This window comes from Leucoraja erinacea, chromosome 13 (assembly GCF_028641065.1).
Source record: "Leucoraja erinacea ecotype New England chromosome 13, Leri_hhj_1, whole genome shotgun sequence".
Taxonomy (NCBI): domain Eukaryota; kingdom Metazoa; phylum Chordata; class Chondrichthyes; order Rajiformes; family Rajidae; genus Leucoraja; species Leucoraja erinaceus.
Genome location: NC_073389.1, coordinates 29108376 through 29127062, shown reverse-complemented (window position 1 = coordinate 29127062; position 18687 = coordinate 29108376). Strand labels below are relative to the sequence as shown.

The following is an 18687-nucleotide window of genomic DNA, read 5'->3' as shown; positions in this document are numbered from 1 at the left end:
TGAACAACAAGGAACAGCACAAATCAGTCATTTAAAGTCACTAACTCTGGCAAAAGACAATGCAGTCAGACATTTCAGTCATGAGGAATGGTCACGACCTGAAACGTCGTCTGTCCATTCCCTCCACAGATGCTGCCTGGTCTCCAGATGCTCCGGTACTTTGTGTTTTGCTCGAGATTCTAGCCTCTGCAGTTCCTTGTGTCCTCACTAATTCTGGTCAGTCTACCTCTGTAAGCAGGTCACAAGTGGTTGTCTCTCAGACTCAGGAACACACAAGGGAGGGGGAGGGGGGGGGGGGAGAGGGGGGGGGGGGGGGGGGAGGGGAGGAGAGGGAGAGAGAGAGAGAGAGAGAGAGAGGAAGGGAGAGAGAGAGAGAGAGAGGAGAGAGAGAGAGAGAGAGAGAGAGAGAGAGAGAGAGAGAGAGAGAGAGAGAGAGAGAGAGAGAGAGAGAGAGAGAGAGAGAGAGAGAGAGAGAGAGAGAGAGAGAGAGAGAGAGAGAGAGAGAGAGAGAGAGAGAGAGAGAGAGAGAGAGAGAGAGAGAGAGAGAGAGAGAGAGAGAGAGAGAGAGAGAGAGAGAGAGAGAGAGAGAGAGAGAGAGAGAGAGAGAGAGAGAGAGAGAGAGATATGATGGTAGTTGAGATGGCAGAAGAGAAAGTCCTTTCACATTCCTCAAGTCCCTCAATACCTCCAAACTGATCAAAAAGGCGCAGCAGCGCCTTTACTTCCTGAGGAGGCTCAAGAAAGCTCACCTGTCCCCCCAGATCCTGACCAACTTTTACCGCTGTACCATCGAAAGCATCCTGACCACCTGCTTCACGGTATGGTACAGCAGTTGCACCGTAGCTGACAGGAAGGCACTACAACGGTGGTGAAAACCGCTCAGTACATCATCGGTGCCCCGCTCCCTGCCATGGATGCTCTCCACCGAAAACGGTGTCTGAGACGGGCCGGGAAGATCATCAAGGACCCCTCCCACCCTAACCATGGACTGTTTGCCCTCCTCCCATCAGGGAGGCGGTACAGGAGCCTCAGGTCTCGTACAAGTAGGATGAGGAACAGCTTCTACAACAACACTATCACATTGCTGAACTCGGAGTCCCGCCGATAGATTTCTCCAGTCTCTCCGTCCACATTGTTTGCTTATTCTGTATTTTTATTTCTATATTGCACTATTACTACGGACTGACGCTAAACTGCATTTCGTTGTACCCATATTTGTATCTGTGCAATGACAATAAAGTTGAATTGAAGAAGATCAGGCAGCAAGGAATGGATATTTTAGAAAGCTGTGAATAAATGTAGAGCTGGAATGGGACTGACAAGCAGGAAGATTAATGCAGAGACAGGAAACCCTTGTTGTTGTTGCTGGAAATGGCTGTCAAATACGGAATGAGTCAGCCAGGGCTAGGAATGTCCGTTGTGGATTAATATCCCAGCATGCCAGGTGGGTTATTTTTGGGAGTCTGGGAAGTTTCTCTGCTGCCAATCAGAAAGGATGGCTGTAGTCCGGAGCAAAGATTATGGTCCGGAGGATTCCACATCTGTGGATCATTTGGAAATGAAGACCGCAGGGGAACATCAGAAACTCCCCTCCTGACAGAGGGCTGTGTCCCGCCCTAGAGGAGCCTGCTGTATGGTGGATGGAGAAAGCCCTTGAGACCTGCAAGGCTCTGCAGAAATATTTCTGTTTAAAACTGCACAGGAGAGGCTGGTGCTGTTGACACAGAAGCACACACATGATGTCACGTTTCTCATGGCTGAGGGGAAGTGCTGCACATGCTGTCTTGCCAGGCTGTGGCGTATCACATTTTACCCCGTTTATAGACCATCACAATCCCCGTCTTCCTTCCGGACACCATTTATTTCTAAGCATGGGTAACGTTACTGAAACAAACTTCCCAACCACCCAGTCAAAGCCACACTGCTGCTTTCAAAGGAAAATACTAAATAATAAACTGTTTTCTGGTCCCATTCCAGGAAATGTTCTGTCCAGAGTTTTGGAGCTCAGGGCAGCTCAAAGTTCAGTTTCTCACTCACCAGTCACTTGCTTAAAAAAACCCAGCAAATGTACAAGTGTTACATTGATTTTTTATTTTCAGGGAATTTGGTAATAAAGCAGGGAATATGTTGCAGAAGTCACTCCCAGCTCTCTGCCCTTTCACACAGAGCAATGGAAATCTTCATAATCACACATCCCATTCCCTTCCACATCCGTACCCATTCTCCTCCTTGGCAATGTGTAACTTATATTAACAACAGTCTTCACTCTTGTGGCTTCCTTGCCAGCATTCTCAAATGTGTCCCCTGTGATCCCCAACCCTGTTGTCACTACAAGCAGTTCTAGTCTCAACTTAAACTAAATCCCACAACAATTTATTTGTACAGCTCCCCAAAAAGTAAACCAGCCTGAAAAAACTCAAGAAGTTATGTTTCTTCACTTTGACAGCTAGCTTTTCCTAATCCTGGTGATTTATTTTTTTTGGTTGAAGTTAAAGCTGTTGGAAATCTTAAATAAGCACAGGAAGTGCTGGGGAAAATCTCAGCAGCTCAGCTAACACCGTTTGTTCTGTGGCTCTTTGTCAGAACTCGGGCCACAGGCACGTCTGATGAGAGTAGAATTGTGACGATTGAAGATAATGTGTGGAGGGAGGTTTTGACGTGTGTTTGAGGGTCAGTCTGGATCCATCGGGCTGTTTCTGAGCTCTGTAACAATGACTGCTAGCGCAGTCTGGGTTAACAAGGTTACAAAAGCAAAGGAATGGGAGTTGACGGGAATGTAAAGAGACGAAAGTAAGATTAGTGCAGGTGAATAAGTACAGACTATGGGCCGTAGGGTCTGTTTCCATGCTGTATGTCCCTGACTGTTCTAAATTGCCCATCGGAACATGCCCACAGCACCTCAGCAGAATGAACTCGTCATAAAACGGAAAAAAATAGTGTTTTATAGCATTAATATACAGCAGTTAAATAGCTGCTTTGAAGTGATTTAAATATAAGACAGCTTGCCCAATATCCAGCTTCCTGAGTAGAACATTTCACCTTCCTGCTCTAATGTTCTCTTGACCCCCCCCCCCCCCCCCCCCAATGCTGCCTCTTGGCTTACAACCCTTACCGGGGCCCCACTTTACATGCTCCCCTCAAACACACCAGGGCCCCATTTACAGCACTCCCTTTGAACTGCCTGGCATGAAACTGTGGTAGGCCAGATCACAAACAGTGACGAGACATGGTACACGCAGAGAGTAACATGGTGTCAGCACACCAACCAGTCCCTTAATGTCAACTAGACGACTAGACGAAAGGAGCTAGTTATCGACTCCAGGAAATGTGGTGGGTACATGTCACAATCAGCATTAATGGTGCTGAAGTGGGAAATGGTTGAGAGCTTCAAGTTCCTTGACGTAAATATTACCAAAGATTTGTCATAGACCAAGCACATTGAAGCGACAGTCAAGAAGGCCCACCAATGCCACTACTTCCTCAGGCATCTGAGGAAACTTAGCGTGTATCCAAAGACTCTTACAAACTTCTACAGATGCACCATAGACTGGATACTATCGGGTTACATCACAGCTTGATCACAGCTCTGCCCAAGACTGCATGAAATTGCAGTTGTAGATGTAGCCCAATCCATCACAGAGACCAGACTCCCCACCATTGACTCCATCTAGCTTTTCACTGTACCTCACCACACATGGCAATAATAAACTTAAACCTACATGATCATAAGACACAGGAACAGAATTAGGCCATTCAGCCCATCGAGACTACTCTACCATTCAATCTGAATGACTGATCTATTTTTCCCTCTCAACCTCACTCCTGCCTTCTCCCCATAACCTTTAACCTAAATGTGTAGGAAAGAACTGCAGCTGCTGGTTCAAACCGAAGATTCACCTATTCCTTCTCTCCAGAGATGCTGCCTGTCCCGCTGAGTTACTCCAGCTTTTTGTGCCTCTCTACCTTTAACCTAACCCTGTTTACAGAACTCCCTTTACGCACACTGGAACCGATTAGCATTATCACCATGTTGGGATATGAGCAGGAGTAACATTTAATAGTCCAGAAAATCTGCCCATCCGGCACCAGCAAAGTCCTAAGAGTGTCGCATTATTGGAATTTACTGTAGCTCATTGCCTTAAAAATATTCAAAGAGTCTTCCTTAAAGAGTGCTGCATCAGGTCAAAGACTCACAAGCCTCTGAATGAAATAGAATTCACAACCCGATCTTAACAGGTGACCTCTTATCGCAGTGGTAGCTCTAATTTCTTCCACAAAGGAAGGCATGATTAATAAGTTTGCAGATGACAAAAAATTGGATGGTATCGTACATAGCAAAGATTGTTTCCAGAAATTACAGCAAGATCTTGATCAGCTGGGCAAGTCGGCTGAGGAATGGCTAATGCAGTTAAATGTGAGTTGTTGCATTTTGGGAAGTCAAATCAGGGCAGGACCCTCACAGTCAATGGACTCTGGGGAGTGTTGTAGAGCAGAGGGATAGAGGAATGCAGGTACATAGTTCCCTGAAAGTGGTGTCCCAGGTAGATATCGTAGTCAAGAAGGCTTTCATTGGCCTTCCTCGGTCATGGCACTGAATGTAGAAGTTGTGATATTATGTTATAGTTGTACAAGACATTGGTAAGACCGTATTTGTAGTATTGCATTCAGGTTTGGTCACCCTGCTATAGGAAACATATAATTAAGCTGGAAAAGGCACAGATAAGATTTACAAGGATGTTGTCAGGACTTGACGGCCTGAGCTATAAAGAGGGGTTGGGGGCAGGCTTGGACTTTATTCCTTGGAGTGGAGGAGGCTGAGGGATAATCTTACAGAGGTGTATTAAATCATGAAGGGGATAGATAGGGTGAACTCACATAATCTTTTTCCCAGAGTAAGGGAATCAAGAACCAGCCAACATAGTTCTAAGGTGAGAAAGAAAAGATTAAATAGGAACATAAGGAGCAACCTTTTCACACAGAGGGTGTTGGGTACATGGAATGAGCTGCCAGAGGAGGCAGGTACTAATACCAACATTTAAAAGACATTTGGATGGGTACATGGATAGGTATATGGATGGGAAAGGAAATGAGCCAAACACAGGCAGGTGGGTCTGGTGGGGCATCTTGGGTTGGGTTGGGCAAATTGGGCCAGAGGTCCTGTGTCGTACTGTATGACTCTAAAGGGAAACATGCTCACCACATCCATCCTGCCAAGGTCCTACAGGATTATATATACATCGACAAGGTTTTTCTTACTCTTCTAAACTCCAGCAGATACAAGTCAAGACTTTCCAACTTTTCTTCACATGCAATGGTGCAATAATCCTTCCTGCTTCCTGCCCTTTAAAAGTTCTTAAATATAGGGATGTGTTTCCGACACGATATTCCAGCTGTGGCCTCACCGGTGCCCCCTATAAAAGGACTACAACCGACCACTTTTATATGAGATTTGATTGACAACAAACCATCATTCTGTTAGCTTTCCTGATTACTTGTTGTTGCTGCACACAAGCGGTCTACAAACCAGGCACTTGGGACACCCAGAACCCTGTGTCTCAGAATCCAGAGTCTCCAACCAGTGAGATAATATGTTTATTTTCCCAGTCAAAATGTAGAATGCATTTTCCCACATTGTGCTTGCTCTGTCCAGATTCCTCTATCTACTGGATGTGAATTTGGGGCCACCCAAAGTGTCCCAGCTCATGTGGCTACATGTAGGGTCTGCTTCCCTCCCCCTCCCCCGGATCCGTTTCTCTCTGCCTCTGCTCAGCCCCCCCCCCCCCCCCCGCCATTAAATTCCATTTCCGAGTTGAATTTTGCACTTTTTTCAGGTGTATCTTGCCTGTAGCCGAGCCCCCACCCCCATTTTCAGTCCCACAGCCCACTGAAGCACGTTCACCCCATCCCCCCTCTGGCTTCCCCATCATCCTGCAGTTTGATAATTCACTCCTCTCTGCGGCTCTCTCCCCACGTCTCATACCTCATGCCTTATGGCTCCGTTCTCCTCTGCCGCACACCGTAAAACCCAGTGAATGTTCCTACAAAGCATTTTTCTACACTGGAAACACCCTGCTGATGAAACGTTTTGTTACCTAATCCAACAGCATGAGATGGGCAGGGGTGTATGGACGCTAACTGATTACAATCCATACAAGTGAAGACTCTCGTCTGCCCTCTAATGGTGAGGTAACCCCAACCTGCACGCTGGCTATGTAGTGGACTATGCCTCTGCACTGTGTAAACGCAACCCTGGAAGACTCACCACATTGCTGGCCTCCCTGGCCACTCTTTCCCGAACATCACTGAATGGACTCAGTCGTTCTGCAGGATCGATCTGCCAGTGAGGCAGCTTGGGAGAGTAGGATGAGGTGAATACATCGGCATAATTCGGGGAAGTCTCTGCCACGCTGGGAGACAACTGCTGCAGAGATCTCCCCAAGCGGTTTAATTCCACACCTCCACCTGGCTCCAGGGGACCGGAATTCCTCCTGGACCTTCTCCCGGACGGAGTGAAGTCAAACATGGGGGAGGTGCAGGGCAAGGCTCTCGTGTTCGCCCGTGGCTCACTTTCGCTGCCACTGTGGCTGCTGGCCTCCAGGTGTGGCGAGCATCCTCTGCTGTGGGACAGCGAGAGTTTGTGTAGCTCTTCCCCGATCTTCTCAATGCTGCTGACGGTCACTCCGGCTGTGCCACTGCCTGCCTTGTTGTATTCTGAACACAGGTTCAGGATCGTCTCCAGGCGCTGCCGTTCCTGCAAAGCAAGAGGGGGAGCGTTGATGAGTTACTTCACCGGAACATGCCCCTTCTAACCTGCTCTGATGCCCAATGGGATATGACCACACTCGCCCACCGTATCAAGATGCGGAAAACTTTTTGGCCGAAATTCAAGACAAAATCAACAAGGGAAAACCACTCGAGCATATTCATTTTCCGATAGGGTCGTGACTGATTCAACATCTATTCTCCTGCCCTTTCCCCCTATCATTTGACCCCCCTACTGATTAAGAAAACTATCTCATCTTTGGATACATTCAAGGAACCAGCCTCCAGAGCCTACTGGAGCAAGGACAGGCACAGGGTGAACCGCCTCATGGCAATGCAGGTAATGAACATGGATAAGGAAGCAAATTTCACACCACTCCCCCATTCACTTTGGTTTTGCACATCAGCGCCACATTCCTGCACTCGCCCCATATCCGTGATTACCATAATACTTTCCTTGTTTTGTACCCTATAGCTCTATTAATGACTAAAGATTCTGGCTGGCATGTATCATCAAGGTTCCCATCTAGATGCCTGATTAATGGCAGGGGTGATCTCAATGGGCCAAAGGGCCCGTTTTCATGCTCAACAGGTCTATGACTGAGAGATTTACAGATGCTGGAAATCAAAAATTAAAAAAAGGCAATGCTGGAAATACTCAACAGGTCAGGCAGCATCTGTGGAGTGAATAACAGAGTTAATGATTCAGGTTGGAATTTCGTCGACCTTTAAAAGGCATTTGGACAGATATGGGTACAGGAAGGGGTTAGAGAGCTATGCACCAAGTGCAGGCAAATGGAACTAGTCCTTCATGCCAACTGGCTAGCATGGACAAGATCGGGCGAGTCCTTTCTAGTCCTTTCATGCTCTACAGGTCCATGACTTGAAATGCTAACTCTGCTTCTCTCTCCACAGATGCTGCCTGACCTCTCAGTGTCGCCAGCGTTATCTGTTTTTATGCCTGATGCTGGAAAGTGAGTTTTGGCAGGATTCCTAATCTGAAATGAAAATTGAAGTGCTAGAAATGTGCTTTTGTAAGTGGAAACAGGAGATTAATTGGATGAGGAAGGACTTGAGTTTATCCACCCGGACACACATCTACTGCTTCATTACTAGTTTTGGTCTATTCATCTATCCCAGAAACAAGGTGAAGAACATAGAAACCATAGATCTAATGTCTCTTTGTGCCTTTAAATCAGCCAAATTATTCTCTGCTGGATCCAAAAAGGGTAGGGTAATGTCAGAGATTGCCTCGCACCAGTGTGTCTGAGGCAAGGTTACCTTCCCCTCCTTCCGATGTCCCAGAGGACCCTTGGTGATCTAGGTATCATCTTGCAAACGACGACTAGTTTCCACACTGCTCACGGGCACCAAGCTCAGAAGGTCCCCCGATACTAAAATACCCAAGGTGAACATAAATAGCAGGAGTTATGAACCCGCTCATGCCTGCTCCACCATTCAATGAGAACGTGGGTGAGAGAGAGTTGCTGGCACAGAAACAACCCTTCTGCCCACCTGCTCCATGCTGACCCTTTTGCCCATCTACAGTAATCCCATTTGCGCGCATTAAGACCATATCCTGGTATGTGTCTATTTAAGTGCTTGTCTAAATGCCTCTTAAACATAGCGATTGTATCTGATTCCACCACCTTCTGTGGCAGCCAGTTCCAAATATCAACCTGTACGTAGAAGCATTTAACCTGAAATCCTCTTTAAAACTCTCCCTTCACATTAAACCTGTGCCCCCTTGTTTAGATATTCTTACCATGAGAAAATGAATCTATCTACCTTATCTATGCATCTCATAATCTTGTACACTTCTATCAGGTCACCCCTCAGTCTCCTTTGCTCCAGGAAATACAAACACAGACTATTCAATCTCTCCCCTTATCGGGGACCTTCTGAGCTTGGTGCCCGTGAGGGGGTATCTTATAGAAACGTACAAAATTCTTAATGGGTTGGACAGGCTAGATGCAGGAAGATTGTTCCTGATGTTGGGGAAGTCCAGAACTAGGGTCACAGTTTAAGGATAAGGGGGAAGTCTTTTAGGACTGAGATGAGAAAAAATAAATTCACAGAGTGGTGAATCTGTGGAATTCTCTGCCACAGAATGTAGTTGAGGCCAGTTAATTGGCTATATTTAAGATGGAGTTAGATGTGGCCCTTGTGGCTAAAGGGATCAGGGGGTATGGAGAGAAGGCAGGTACAGGATACTGAGTTGGATGATCAGCGATGATCATATTGAATGGCGGTGCAGGCTCGAAGAGCCGAAATGCCTACACCTGCACCTATTTTCTATGTTTCTAACTGAAGTTCTCTAATCCATACAACATCCCTTTTACCCTTTCTTCAGCCCAGCCACTTACTTCCTATAGTCTACCTCAGCACACATTCCTACACTGACCTCTACTTCCTCGATTCCCTTAACATCTGGTATTATACTGTAAGCCTCTGGAAACAAAAGCATGGATTTGGTACTGCAAGTAGTTTTGAGGATTGAGAGGTGATCTCATTAAAACACACAAAATAATTACAAGATGGATATAGAGATTCTATTCTACACTTTTTTCTAATGGGGGGGGGGGGGGGGGGCAACACAAGAACCACACAGTGAATTAATGGCAGGGCTCTGGGGAATGTTGTAGACCAGAGGGATTTAGGAGTGCAGGTACATTGCTCCTTGAAAGTGGCATCACAGGTAGATAGGATGGTCGATAAGACTTTCAGTACATTGGCCTTCATCAGTCAGGGTATTGAATATAGAATTTGGGATGTTATGCCACATTTCTACAAGATGCTGAGGAGGCCGCATTTGCAGTATTGTGTTAAGTTTTGGTCACCCTGCTATAAGAAGGATGTTGTTAAGCTGGAAAGAGTGCAGAGAAGATTTACGAGGATGGTGCCAAGACCCGAGGGCCTGAGCTATAGGGAGAGTGTGCAGGCTAGGACTTTATTTCGTGGAGTGAAGGAGGGTGAGGGGTGATCTTATAGAGGTGTATAACATCATGAGGGGAATAAATAAGGTAAATGCATAATGTCTCTCACATTGTGAATCAAGAACTAGGGGACAGGTTTAAGGTGAGAATGGCAAGATTTTATCAGGAAACCAAGGGGCAAATTTTTCACACAGAGGGTGGTGGGTATATGTAATGAGTTGCCAGAGGAGGTAGTTGAGGCAGGTGCTATAACAATATTTAAAGTACATTTAGATAGGCACATGAATATGAAAGGTTTCAGAAGAATATGGGCCAAACGCGGGCAGGTGAGACTAGTGTAGATTGGGCATCTTGCTTGGCATGGGTACGTTGGGCTGAAGGGCCTATTTCCGTGCTCTATGACACCATCACCAGGGATTTTTCAAGACGAAGGTTTTAAGGAAGCAGAGGTTTAGGGGAGTCACAAAAGAATGCAGGTGCTTGAAACTTGAGTTCACAAGTAGTTTCACACTGACACACTCGTAGTTTCTGTGATTCAGTAGAATGTTCACAAGTAGTTTCACACTGTTTCGAGAGATGTTCAAGAGTTGTTCCATACTGACTCACTGCAAGATTCACTCAGAATTTCACTCCCGATATATTTCAATGTTCACGAGTAACTTCATGGTGACACACTTAATGTTCACTAGTGGTTTCTCTCTAACACACTGCAATGTTCATGGGTAGTTCTGTGCAACATTCACTAGTAATTTCACACTGATTCACTGCAATGCTCACTTGTCTTTTCTCACTGACTCCCTTCAACATTCAGGAGCGGCTTTCATTGATTCACTGCAATGCTCACTCATAGTTTGATACTGACTCATTGCAATGTTCACCGGTAGTTTCACTCATTCAGTGCAATGTTCACCAGTAATTTCACCAACAGGCACAAATGAATCACTGCAAGGATTCATGAGTGAGAGGCATCTTTGGGAGCTTGCAGCAGTCTGTCGGTCTGCCTGGGAACGAGGGCAGAGGACAGTTGGAAAATTCAGAGTCCAGGCAGAAGTGGAGGAAGGGGAATTCCATGAAATGAGCTCCAGGGAACAGTTTATGCCGCATTCTGATAAAACCACCAACATACATTAGTTTTACTGGTTATTGGTTAAAGGCCCCAGAAAAGGCAATGATTTATTTGCCATAAAACTTCACGTTAAAAAAGAGCTAAAGGGGAGCTCAGTGGGCCAGGCAGCATCAGTGGAGGCAAAGGGGTGGTCAACATTTAGGGTTTAACATTGTCTGCTCCTTCATGAACTGCTGTTACAGGACTGTCCAAAACTCACCTCAGAAGCTGATTTGGGGGTTTCCAGTGGATTAAATCTCATATTGATGGTCTCCCCTCTCGAGTTAACCAAAAAACTGATCAGCAGATATGCTTGCTCCCCTTCCTTTTCACCCAGGTTTTCAATCTTCCCTTCAAGTCACTTAACAGCATAAAAAATGCTTCAATTTCGACTCTCCATTCAATGATCTGCCGGGTACAGTGAGCTAATAGACAGACCTGTCATCTCCTCGTTCACGCGTTTAAATGGACTTGCAATGAAAGTGGAGGTGAAGAAACCCCTTGAACAACTGGCCAAGTGTAACATTACCCTCAGCTGGCCAGCCCTGGAGTCTGATGTCAGGGGATGTGCTAAAATAGGAGCAGGGGGACTGTGAGCTTCCGTTCACCCGATCTATCGGCAGCCACAGGATTTGTTTTGTTTTATGAAGAGAAGTCATTCCCTGCACATGAACAGCAATGCCAATCCCTGCATAACACTCATTTCCCAGCTTCCTGATGTTGAATCTGTTGATCCAGGTTGTATTGGGGTGGGTTACTGAGAGAGGAGACTGAAGTGAAGGGAAAATTATATCCAAAACTCAGCTGGACAGGACCAGCCAACATCTCCACCTTGCGAAGTACTGCTGATGAGTTTTCCAGTAAAGCCGTTCCCATTTCCATCTGAGGCCCAAGTCAGAAGTCCACTGTGGATGTGCTTGGTCCTCCTCGAGTAGGTGAAAGATGCAGTGGTGCAAGAGATCCTGGCGCACACATTAAACAGCGCCACATTGCACAATGACAGAAGCTGCGCAGCTACGAGGTTAAATGTGTAAGCTTCATCTGTAGTTAGGCACAAAATACTTTGTGCGATTACAGGAGGCCCTTGGCCAACTCCCCATCCTGACGAAGCAATGCGAGCCAGCTATGGGAAGCTGCAGCGCTGGCATCTGGGTGTTGGGATACCCATTCCTTACTCGCTCGAGCACGCTCCTTCCCAATGATCTGCCTCCTACTCACAGCCTGGCCTGAATGCAGTCTCCATGCAGCTCTGGATTTTACCCTTGGCTTGCTTTCCCGCCAACTCCAGACCACGGGCACCCTTTGGTGGGGGAATGAGGGTGTCATCTTGTTGAGAAGGCAGGGTTTTGATCTGCACTTCCAGGAAGAAGAGATCAGGGCTCAGGCTCACAAATCCGTGCTTCCATGACCACTGGGAATGTGTGTGAAGCCTGGCACCCTTGATGCCCCCAATTCCCACTCCATCCCACAGCCCCATCACTGCAGTGAGGGTGAGGCTTCATAAAGTTTCCCTGTGTACAGGGCCAGCAAACTACTGACCAGGAGAAGGGGCTCTCCCACACTGGACTGTTGAGGTAGAGTCTGTCTGCACTCCATCTAATAACACAATGCTGTCTGCAGGAAGAACATGAATATTGGAGCGGCATCAAAGAATGGGATACCTACACTGGGGACTTCCAAATTCCAGGGAAGGAGTGGGGACAGGTTAAAACAGCAGAGAGAGAGAAAGATGGTGGGAATAAAGACCTGCAAAGGGTGAATAGAGTCATAGAGCATGGAAGCAGGCCCGTCAGCCCAATGTGTCCCATCTACACTAGACCCACGTGCCTGCATTTGGCCCATATCCCCCTAAACTTGTCCTATTCACGTACATGTCTAATTTCTTCTTAAACGTGACATGACAAACGTGACTCCTATCTCACCAGGGACTAACTTTACTGAACGTTTTTCCTTCCAATATTTAATATGTAAAAGAATATGTGTGTGTTTATGATGGTGTTTATAGTTTGTTTGGTTGTTTGTTTGTTTGTTTGTCTTTTTGCACAAAGTCCGCGAGCATTGCCACTTTTCATTTCACTGCACATCTCGTATGTGTATGTGACGAATAAACTTGACTTGACTTGACATGACATGGTGATGACACTCCCAACACTCTTGCCAAGCTGATGTTCAGACACTGGGACCAGGATTGCACACTAACCAAGATCAGAGTTGCCAAATTGTGTTTATGTTTTTAGCTAGTTTACCTCGTCGGAACCTGGGGCTGATGGTAGAGTTGTTGAGAATGGTGCATTAATGATTTTACAGTGTTGCGTGGACATGATGCCCAGGAGCCGTTGACTCTTCAGGATAAGGAACAGGGTTATCATGAGAGAAGTGGAAAGAGCCAGAGATTTAAGGTGAGAGGGTAAAGATTTAAATAGGAACCTTAGGGGCAACTTTTTCCACACAGAGGATGGTGAATATATGGAACAAGCTGCCAGATGAGGTATTTGAGGTAGGTACAGTAACAACATTTAAATTATATTTGGGCAGGTCCATAGGTAGAAATTCTCTGTGGAATTCTCTGCCTCAGAGGGCGGTGGAGGCAGGTTCTCTGAATGCTTTCAAGAGAGAGCTAGATAGGGCTCTTAAAAATAGCGGAGTCAGGGGATATGGGGAGAAGGCAGGAACGGGGTACTGATTGGGGATGATCAGCCATGATTACCTCGAAGGGCCAAACGGCCTACTCCTGCACCTATTGTCTATTGAATGATTTAGAGGGATTTGCCAGATGCGGGCAAATGGGATTAGATAAGATTGGGCATCCTGGTCAGCATGGACAACTTTGTACAGACCATTCACTACCACATCCAAGTTCCCTCCCACAAATACAACCTGCCCACACCCACACTCCCATTCACCAGCTGCCAACACTCTCAACACTGGCAGCAGCGAGAGGGTCAGGCCTGGCCCTGTCCTAGCCCCTCACACTCTCTGCTCCTGGACAGGCTAGGGAGGAGGGGGGCTTATTCCCAGCGATCGCCCCCACCAATTTCTGCCATAACACAGTCCGCGCCACCAACACCTGTGACTGCTGCCCCATTCACCCTGGTCTTACGGCAGAAACCCCTCACTCCTCCCCGACAGCAATTCACAAACGCCCACAGATTCTGGCCCTTCCCATCTTCCACTGGTGTATCCCTCTCCGAGTGTACCACTCATGTGTACGGCTCCCCTGGTATATCCCTCCCTCTGTATCCCTCCCTGGTGTACTAAACCCCATACCCATTTACTGCTCTCCCCAGTATACCTCTTCATACCTCTCTTCATACCCTCCAGTGTGTCACCCTCAACCTCCTGGTGAACCCTATCGCATCCCCTGCATACCCCTCCCTGCAATCCCCACCGCAGTGTACCTCTCCCATGGTGCACCCCACCCCCCGTGCCCTCCCACACAGTTCCCCCCCGTACACCCTTCTACCATTGTACTTCACCTCAAACCCCGCCCCCCACCTCAGTGTAGCCTAATGTCATTTAACTCTGATTCACTATTTTAGGCATTCTCTGGTTGTTTAATTCTTTTAAATATAATCATATAAAATAATTTTAATGGCATTTTTACTTTTAATTGCATCTGAATGTGAGCCCAGGACTCTCAGCGCCCAGCAGTGAGACCCCTGTTCCTCGCCACAGCTAAATATTGCTCAAAATCCCATGAGACCAATAGAGATGAGCTCTAAAGACTGCAAACGCAAGCAACTGGCAGTGGGATTTACATGAAGTAACATCTTCAATGGTTCCCCAGTTGCTTCACAACTGATGCCACATTTTTAAGTGGAGTCACTGTGTGTAAGTACCAAACATGCCAGACAAGCTTACTCCTTCAGAATAGGCTTCACAAGGCAGCAGTATTGAGCAGCTCATCTTTGTGGTGATATGTGTGATGCTAACCATCACACTGTAGACAACTTGTCCGCTCTTCTGAATGGCAACACTATGATTCATGACGACAGTTCAAAACCTTCATTTTGCCATTTTCCTCGGTTGACATCAGTCTCAGACCTAACACTATGGCCGCTGCATGTTTTCAGTACAAATCCGAATGGAAAACACAGACTCTAGCACAGAGGGCATCTGCCGCACACAAAATCCAACACTCATGTCCAGGTGCTCCATAGCAAAATGCAATGCCAGACGTTATTTGAACATGGGATGAACTGCTCCCTTTAAAACTCATTCCCCTTCTGAGCTGGAGTCTGGGGAAGTTAGGCAATTTCAGACAGATACAGCATGAGAGTTAAGGACCAGAGAGCAGATAGAGAGAGACATACAGGTGACGGAGTTAGTCAGCAAGCAAAGACCAGGCAGGGAGAGTTGAGCACAGCAGAAGAACAGGCCTTTCCGTCCACAACCTCTGCGCTAAACATGATGGCAAGTTAATCTCCTAAGCCTGTACGTGATCCATATCCCACCATTCCCTGCATATCCATGTCTATCCAAAAGCCTCTTAAATGCCATTGTTGCATCTGCATTAGTTCTCTTCATTCAGTCCATAAGTAGCCGGTAATGATATTCCCAGCAGTAAGCCCGAAGCAGCAATCTGTGTTCCCAGATACACATCCTTCCAAACTCTCTCCTGAGCCAGAATCCGCAGCAGAGCTGAGAGCACAGAGAGAGGCGGAGAAAGCAGCTGAGCAATGGAATAGGATGAGGTAACCTAGGGCAGAGAAATGGAGAGAGGGAGATGGAGGTGGAGAAAGAGGTAGAGGGGAGTTGGAGAGAGGGAAGCGAGAGGAAAGATGGAATGGGAGGGAGAGAGCGAGGGGGCAAGGGAGAGAGAAGGAACGAGAGAGAGGAAGGAAGAGGGATTGAGGGAGAGTGGAGGAAGGGGTAGAGAGAGGCAAGAGGGAGAGGAGGGAAGAAAGAGGGGAAGTCAGGGAGGGAGAAGGTGAGGTATTCGTGCAAGAGGGTGAGAAAGAGTGGGAATGGGATATTGGGAGGAAGAGTGGGAAGGGGAGAGGGGTAGATCAAGAGAGGGGTGGAAGTGAAGAGACAGAGCAGAGGCATAGAAAGAGAAAGAGAGAGAAGGAGAGGAAATGGAAGGTGTTGGAGAGAGCAACGGAGGGGGAAAGTGAGAGGGATTGAATGGGGGAGGTGAAGACGGGGGAGAAAGAGGGATGGAGAGGGAAAGGGAGAAGAAGAGGGATTGAAAGGCAGGTAAATAATAAGGGGGAACGGAGTGAGAGAAAGAGAGATGGGTAGAGAAAGGAGGGAGGGAGAGAGAAAGAGAGAGAGAAAGAATCAGAGCATTTGTATTGAACAGTTAAAAAAAAAATTTTTGCCAGAAAAATTAGAGGTGGAAAAGATCTAAATACTAACTCCATACACTCTACATGACCTCCCTCACATGCATTCTTGCACTCCCTCCCTCCCAGCCTCTCAGCCCCCTCAGTCTCACCCCCTCGGTCCCAGCCCCCTCAGTCCCAGCCCCCTCACTCCCAGCCCCCCTCGCTACTGGCTTGTTGATTCCCAGCTCCCTCACTCTCAGCTCCCTCACTCTCCTGGGTTTCCCTCTCACCCCGAGCTCCCTCTTCCTTCCTGCTCCCACACACACATTTCCGAGCTCCCTGGGAGGCTGAAGTCTAGCAGAAACTCCCGATGCCTCTTAGATCTCCTACAAATGGACAGGGACATCTTCATTGGGCATGGGGTGTATTTTACACCAATAATCACTGAGCACAGAGTCACAGAGTATGGGGTTACCTGACCAACCATGGCATGGGGTCACTGGGCACAGGGTCACTGGGCATGGGGGTCACAGGACAACCAGGGTGTAGGGTTCACTGAGCACATGGTCTGGGGACACAGGGTCACCGGACATCCAGGAGCAGGGGGTCACAGGGTCACTAGACATCCAGAACTTCAGCTGGAAGAATAACAATCTTTCGTGCTTCTTTGATACAGAGCCATGTTTAACATTATGTTATTTACTTGGGGGTGAACACCTTTGGCCCAAATAAATCTGCCCCGTGCAAGCTGGTGGAGACCCCTCCAACTGCAGCATTGGCTGAGGTGCCCTTCAGCCCATCCATGCCATGCTAGTTCCCAGAGCATTCCCATCAGTGACTATCACAGACATTCCCTTTGGTCTACCTGTCCCTCCCAACCCTCTCCTATTGAATATGAACTCTGTATTTCCCAGTTGCACGACCCAAAACGTTCACCCTCTCTCTCTCTCTCTCCACAGATGCTCTGGCCTACTGAGTGTTTACAGCATAATGAATCTTTATTTTCCAGCAGTGTTATTCCATTCTCTTTCACATTCTCATCTCATCAATACCCCGTCACCGACAAACTGGAGGCAATTTACAGCAACCAATTAACCTACCGATCCGCAAGGCGTGGAAATGTGGGAGTAAAGTCGAGCGCCCGGGGGAAGCCCAGATGACCACAGAGAGAACATGCAAACTCCACCCATTTAGAGCCGAGGTTGGGATTGAACCAGGGTCGCTGGATAAGGGAGGCAGAGGCTCCAACTGCCCAAAGGCAGGTGGGTCACAAAGGTGCAGCCAGTCCTTGTACTCACCAGTCGCTCCATCTCCTGCTCCCGCAGCCTCTCGTCCTTCTGCCGCTGGTGATAATCTGCCAGCTCCTCCTCGTTGCCGCCCAGTGAGCTGACGCTGTTGGTGCGGGCTCGGAAGGCGGGTGATATGGAGGGGCGACCTTGGAAGTGCAGTGGGCTGCTGGGGACACTCCTGCTCCAGGCTGGCTGCTCCACCCCCAGGCCGTTGTGAACGGCGCTCCGGCCCTCCCTCCCATGTGAGGCGGGGGCCACTTGCCAGGGGCTCCTGAAGCCCGGGAACTCGCCGGGACCCTCGGGCTCCGAGCCGAGATGAGCCCGGAGCGCCGGGCTTGGTCGGGGGCAGTGGAATTCCTTCACGGGCAGTGGGAAGTACCTGGGACTCGGGATGCCGGGCACCTCCGAGTTTCCTGTGAAGGGCATCAGCTGGGCCTCGGCTAGCCAGGGCATGGAGCGGCTGTGGAGCGCTGCCTGTCGGAGGCTATGCCCGGCGGAGGGCCTGGCTGTGGGCCCCACTCCGAGGGCCCCATTGAGGACGGCCCTGTCCTGCCCTGGGTACCAGTACTCGGTGGGGCTGGGCAGGGGGTGTAGCCTGCGGGCCATCCTGGGGCTGGAGGGCATGCTGGCCGACTCCCGCCCTCGGCCGCCCAAGGCCCGAGCACCCAGACTGCCTCTCCCCGACGACAGGCCGTCCTCCCAGGTGCCAGGCCGGGGAGAAGCCTCTGTGAAGGGGCTCCCATAGGCCAGCGCCTCTCTCCTCTGCCCGGCCCATTGCTCCGGCCTCCTCCCCCAGCGGCCGTCAGTGGGGGAGGGGGCGGGCGAGGGGGGGCTGCTCGGTGGGGTCAGCAGGCCGGGTGAGCCAGCGAGGAGGGGCCGCTGGGAGCCGCCGGCCAGGGGCAAGTGGGGAAGGGTGGGCGGGGGCGAGGGACTTCCGGAGGGCAGGGTCGCCCCCTCCACACCGCGGAACCCACGCCGGGCAGTCTTCGTGCTCCAGGCCACAGCGGTGAAGGCGTCATGATCCGAGTGTCCACGGCCTGCTCCTGGCCCGAGAGGCGGGAGGTGTCCCTGGTGGGGATGACCTGCCAGGAATGACAAGGAGTCAGGAGCGGTTCGGAACTGCCCATCGTTGCCTGTCCTCAACACGGGGCAGGGAGGTCCACCGTCTGGCCAAGGAACACATCGCACATCATCCCCACCAAAGGGAGGCGACCCCACCGAGGGATCTACCCACCGAGGGATCTCCCCACTGAGGGATCTACCCACAGCTGGATCTACCCACAGCTGGATCTACCCACCGAGGGATCTCCCCACTGAGGGATCTA

General features: G+C 48.9%; 1 protein-coding gene across 6 annotated transcripts in view; it reads right to left on the bottom strand.

Annotated features, from left to right (window-relative positions):
• The window catches only part of LOC129702771 (pleckstrin homology-like domain family B member 2), a 115900-nt gene that overhangs the window by 60142 nt on the left and 37071 nt on the right, over positions 1 to 18687 (bottom strand). For all 6 annotated transcript variants that reach the window (XM_055644729.1, XM_055644726.1, XM_055644724.1 and 3 more), the window contains 2 exons: positions 17372 to 18444; positions 6263 to 6751 (listed from right to left, as the gene is read on the bottom strand). In XM_055644729.1, the coding sequence (XP_055500704.1) occupies positions 6263 to 6751; positions 17372 to 18444 (1562 nt within the window). The remainder of the gene's footprint in view (positions 1 to 6262; positions 6752 to 17371; positions 18445 to 18687) is intronic.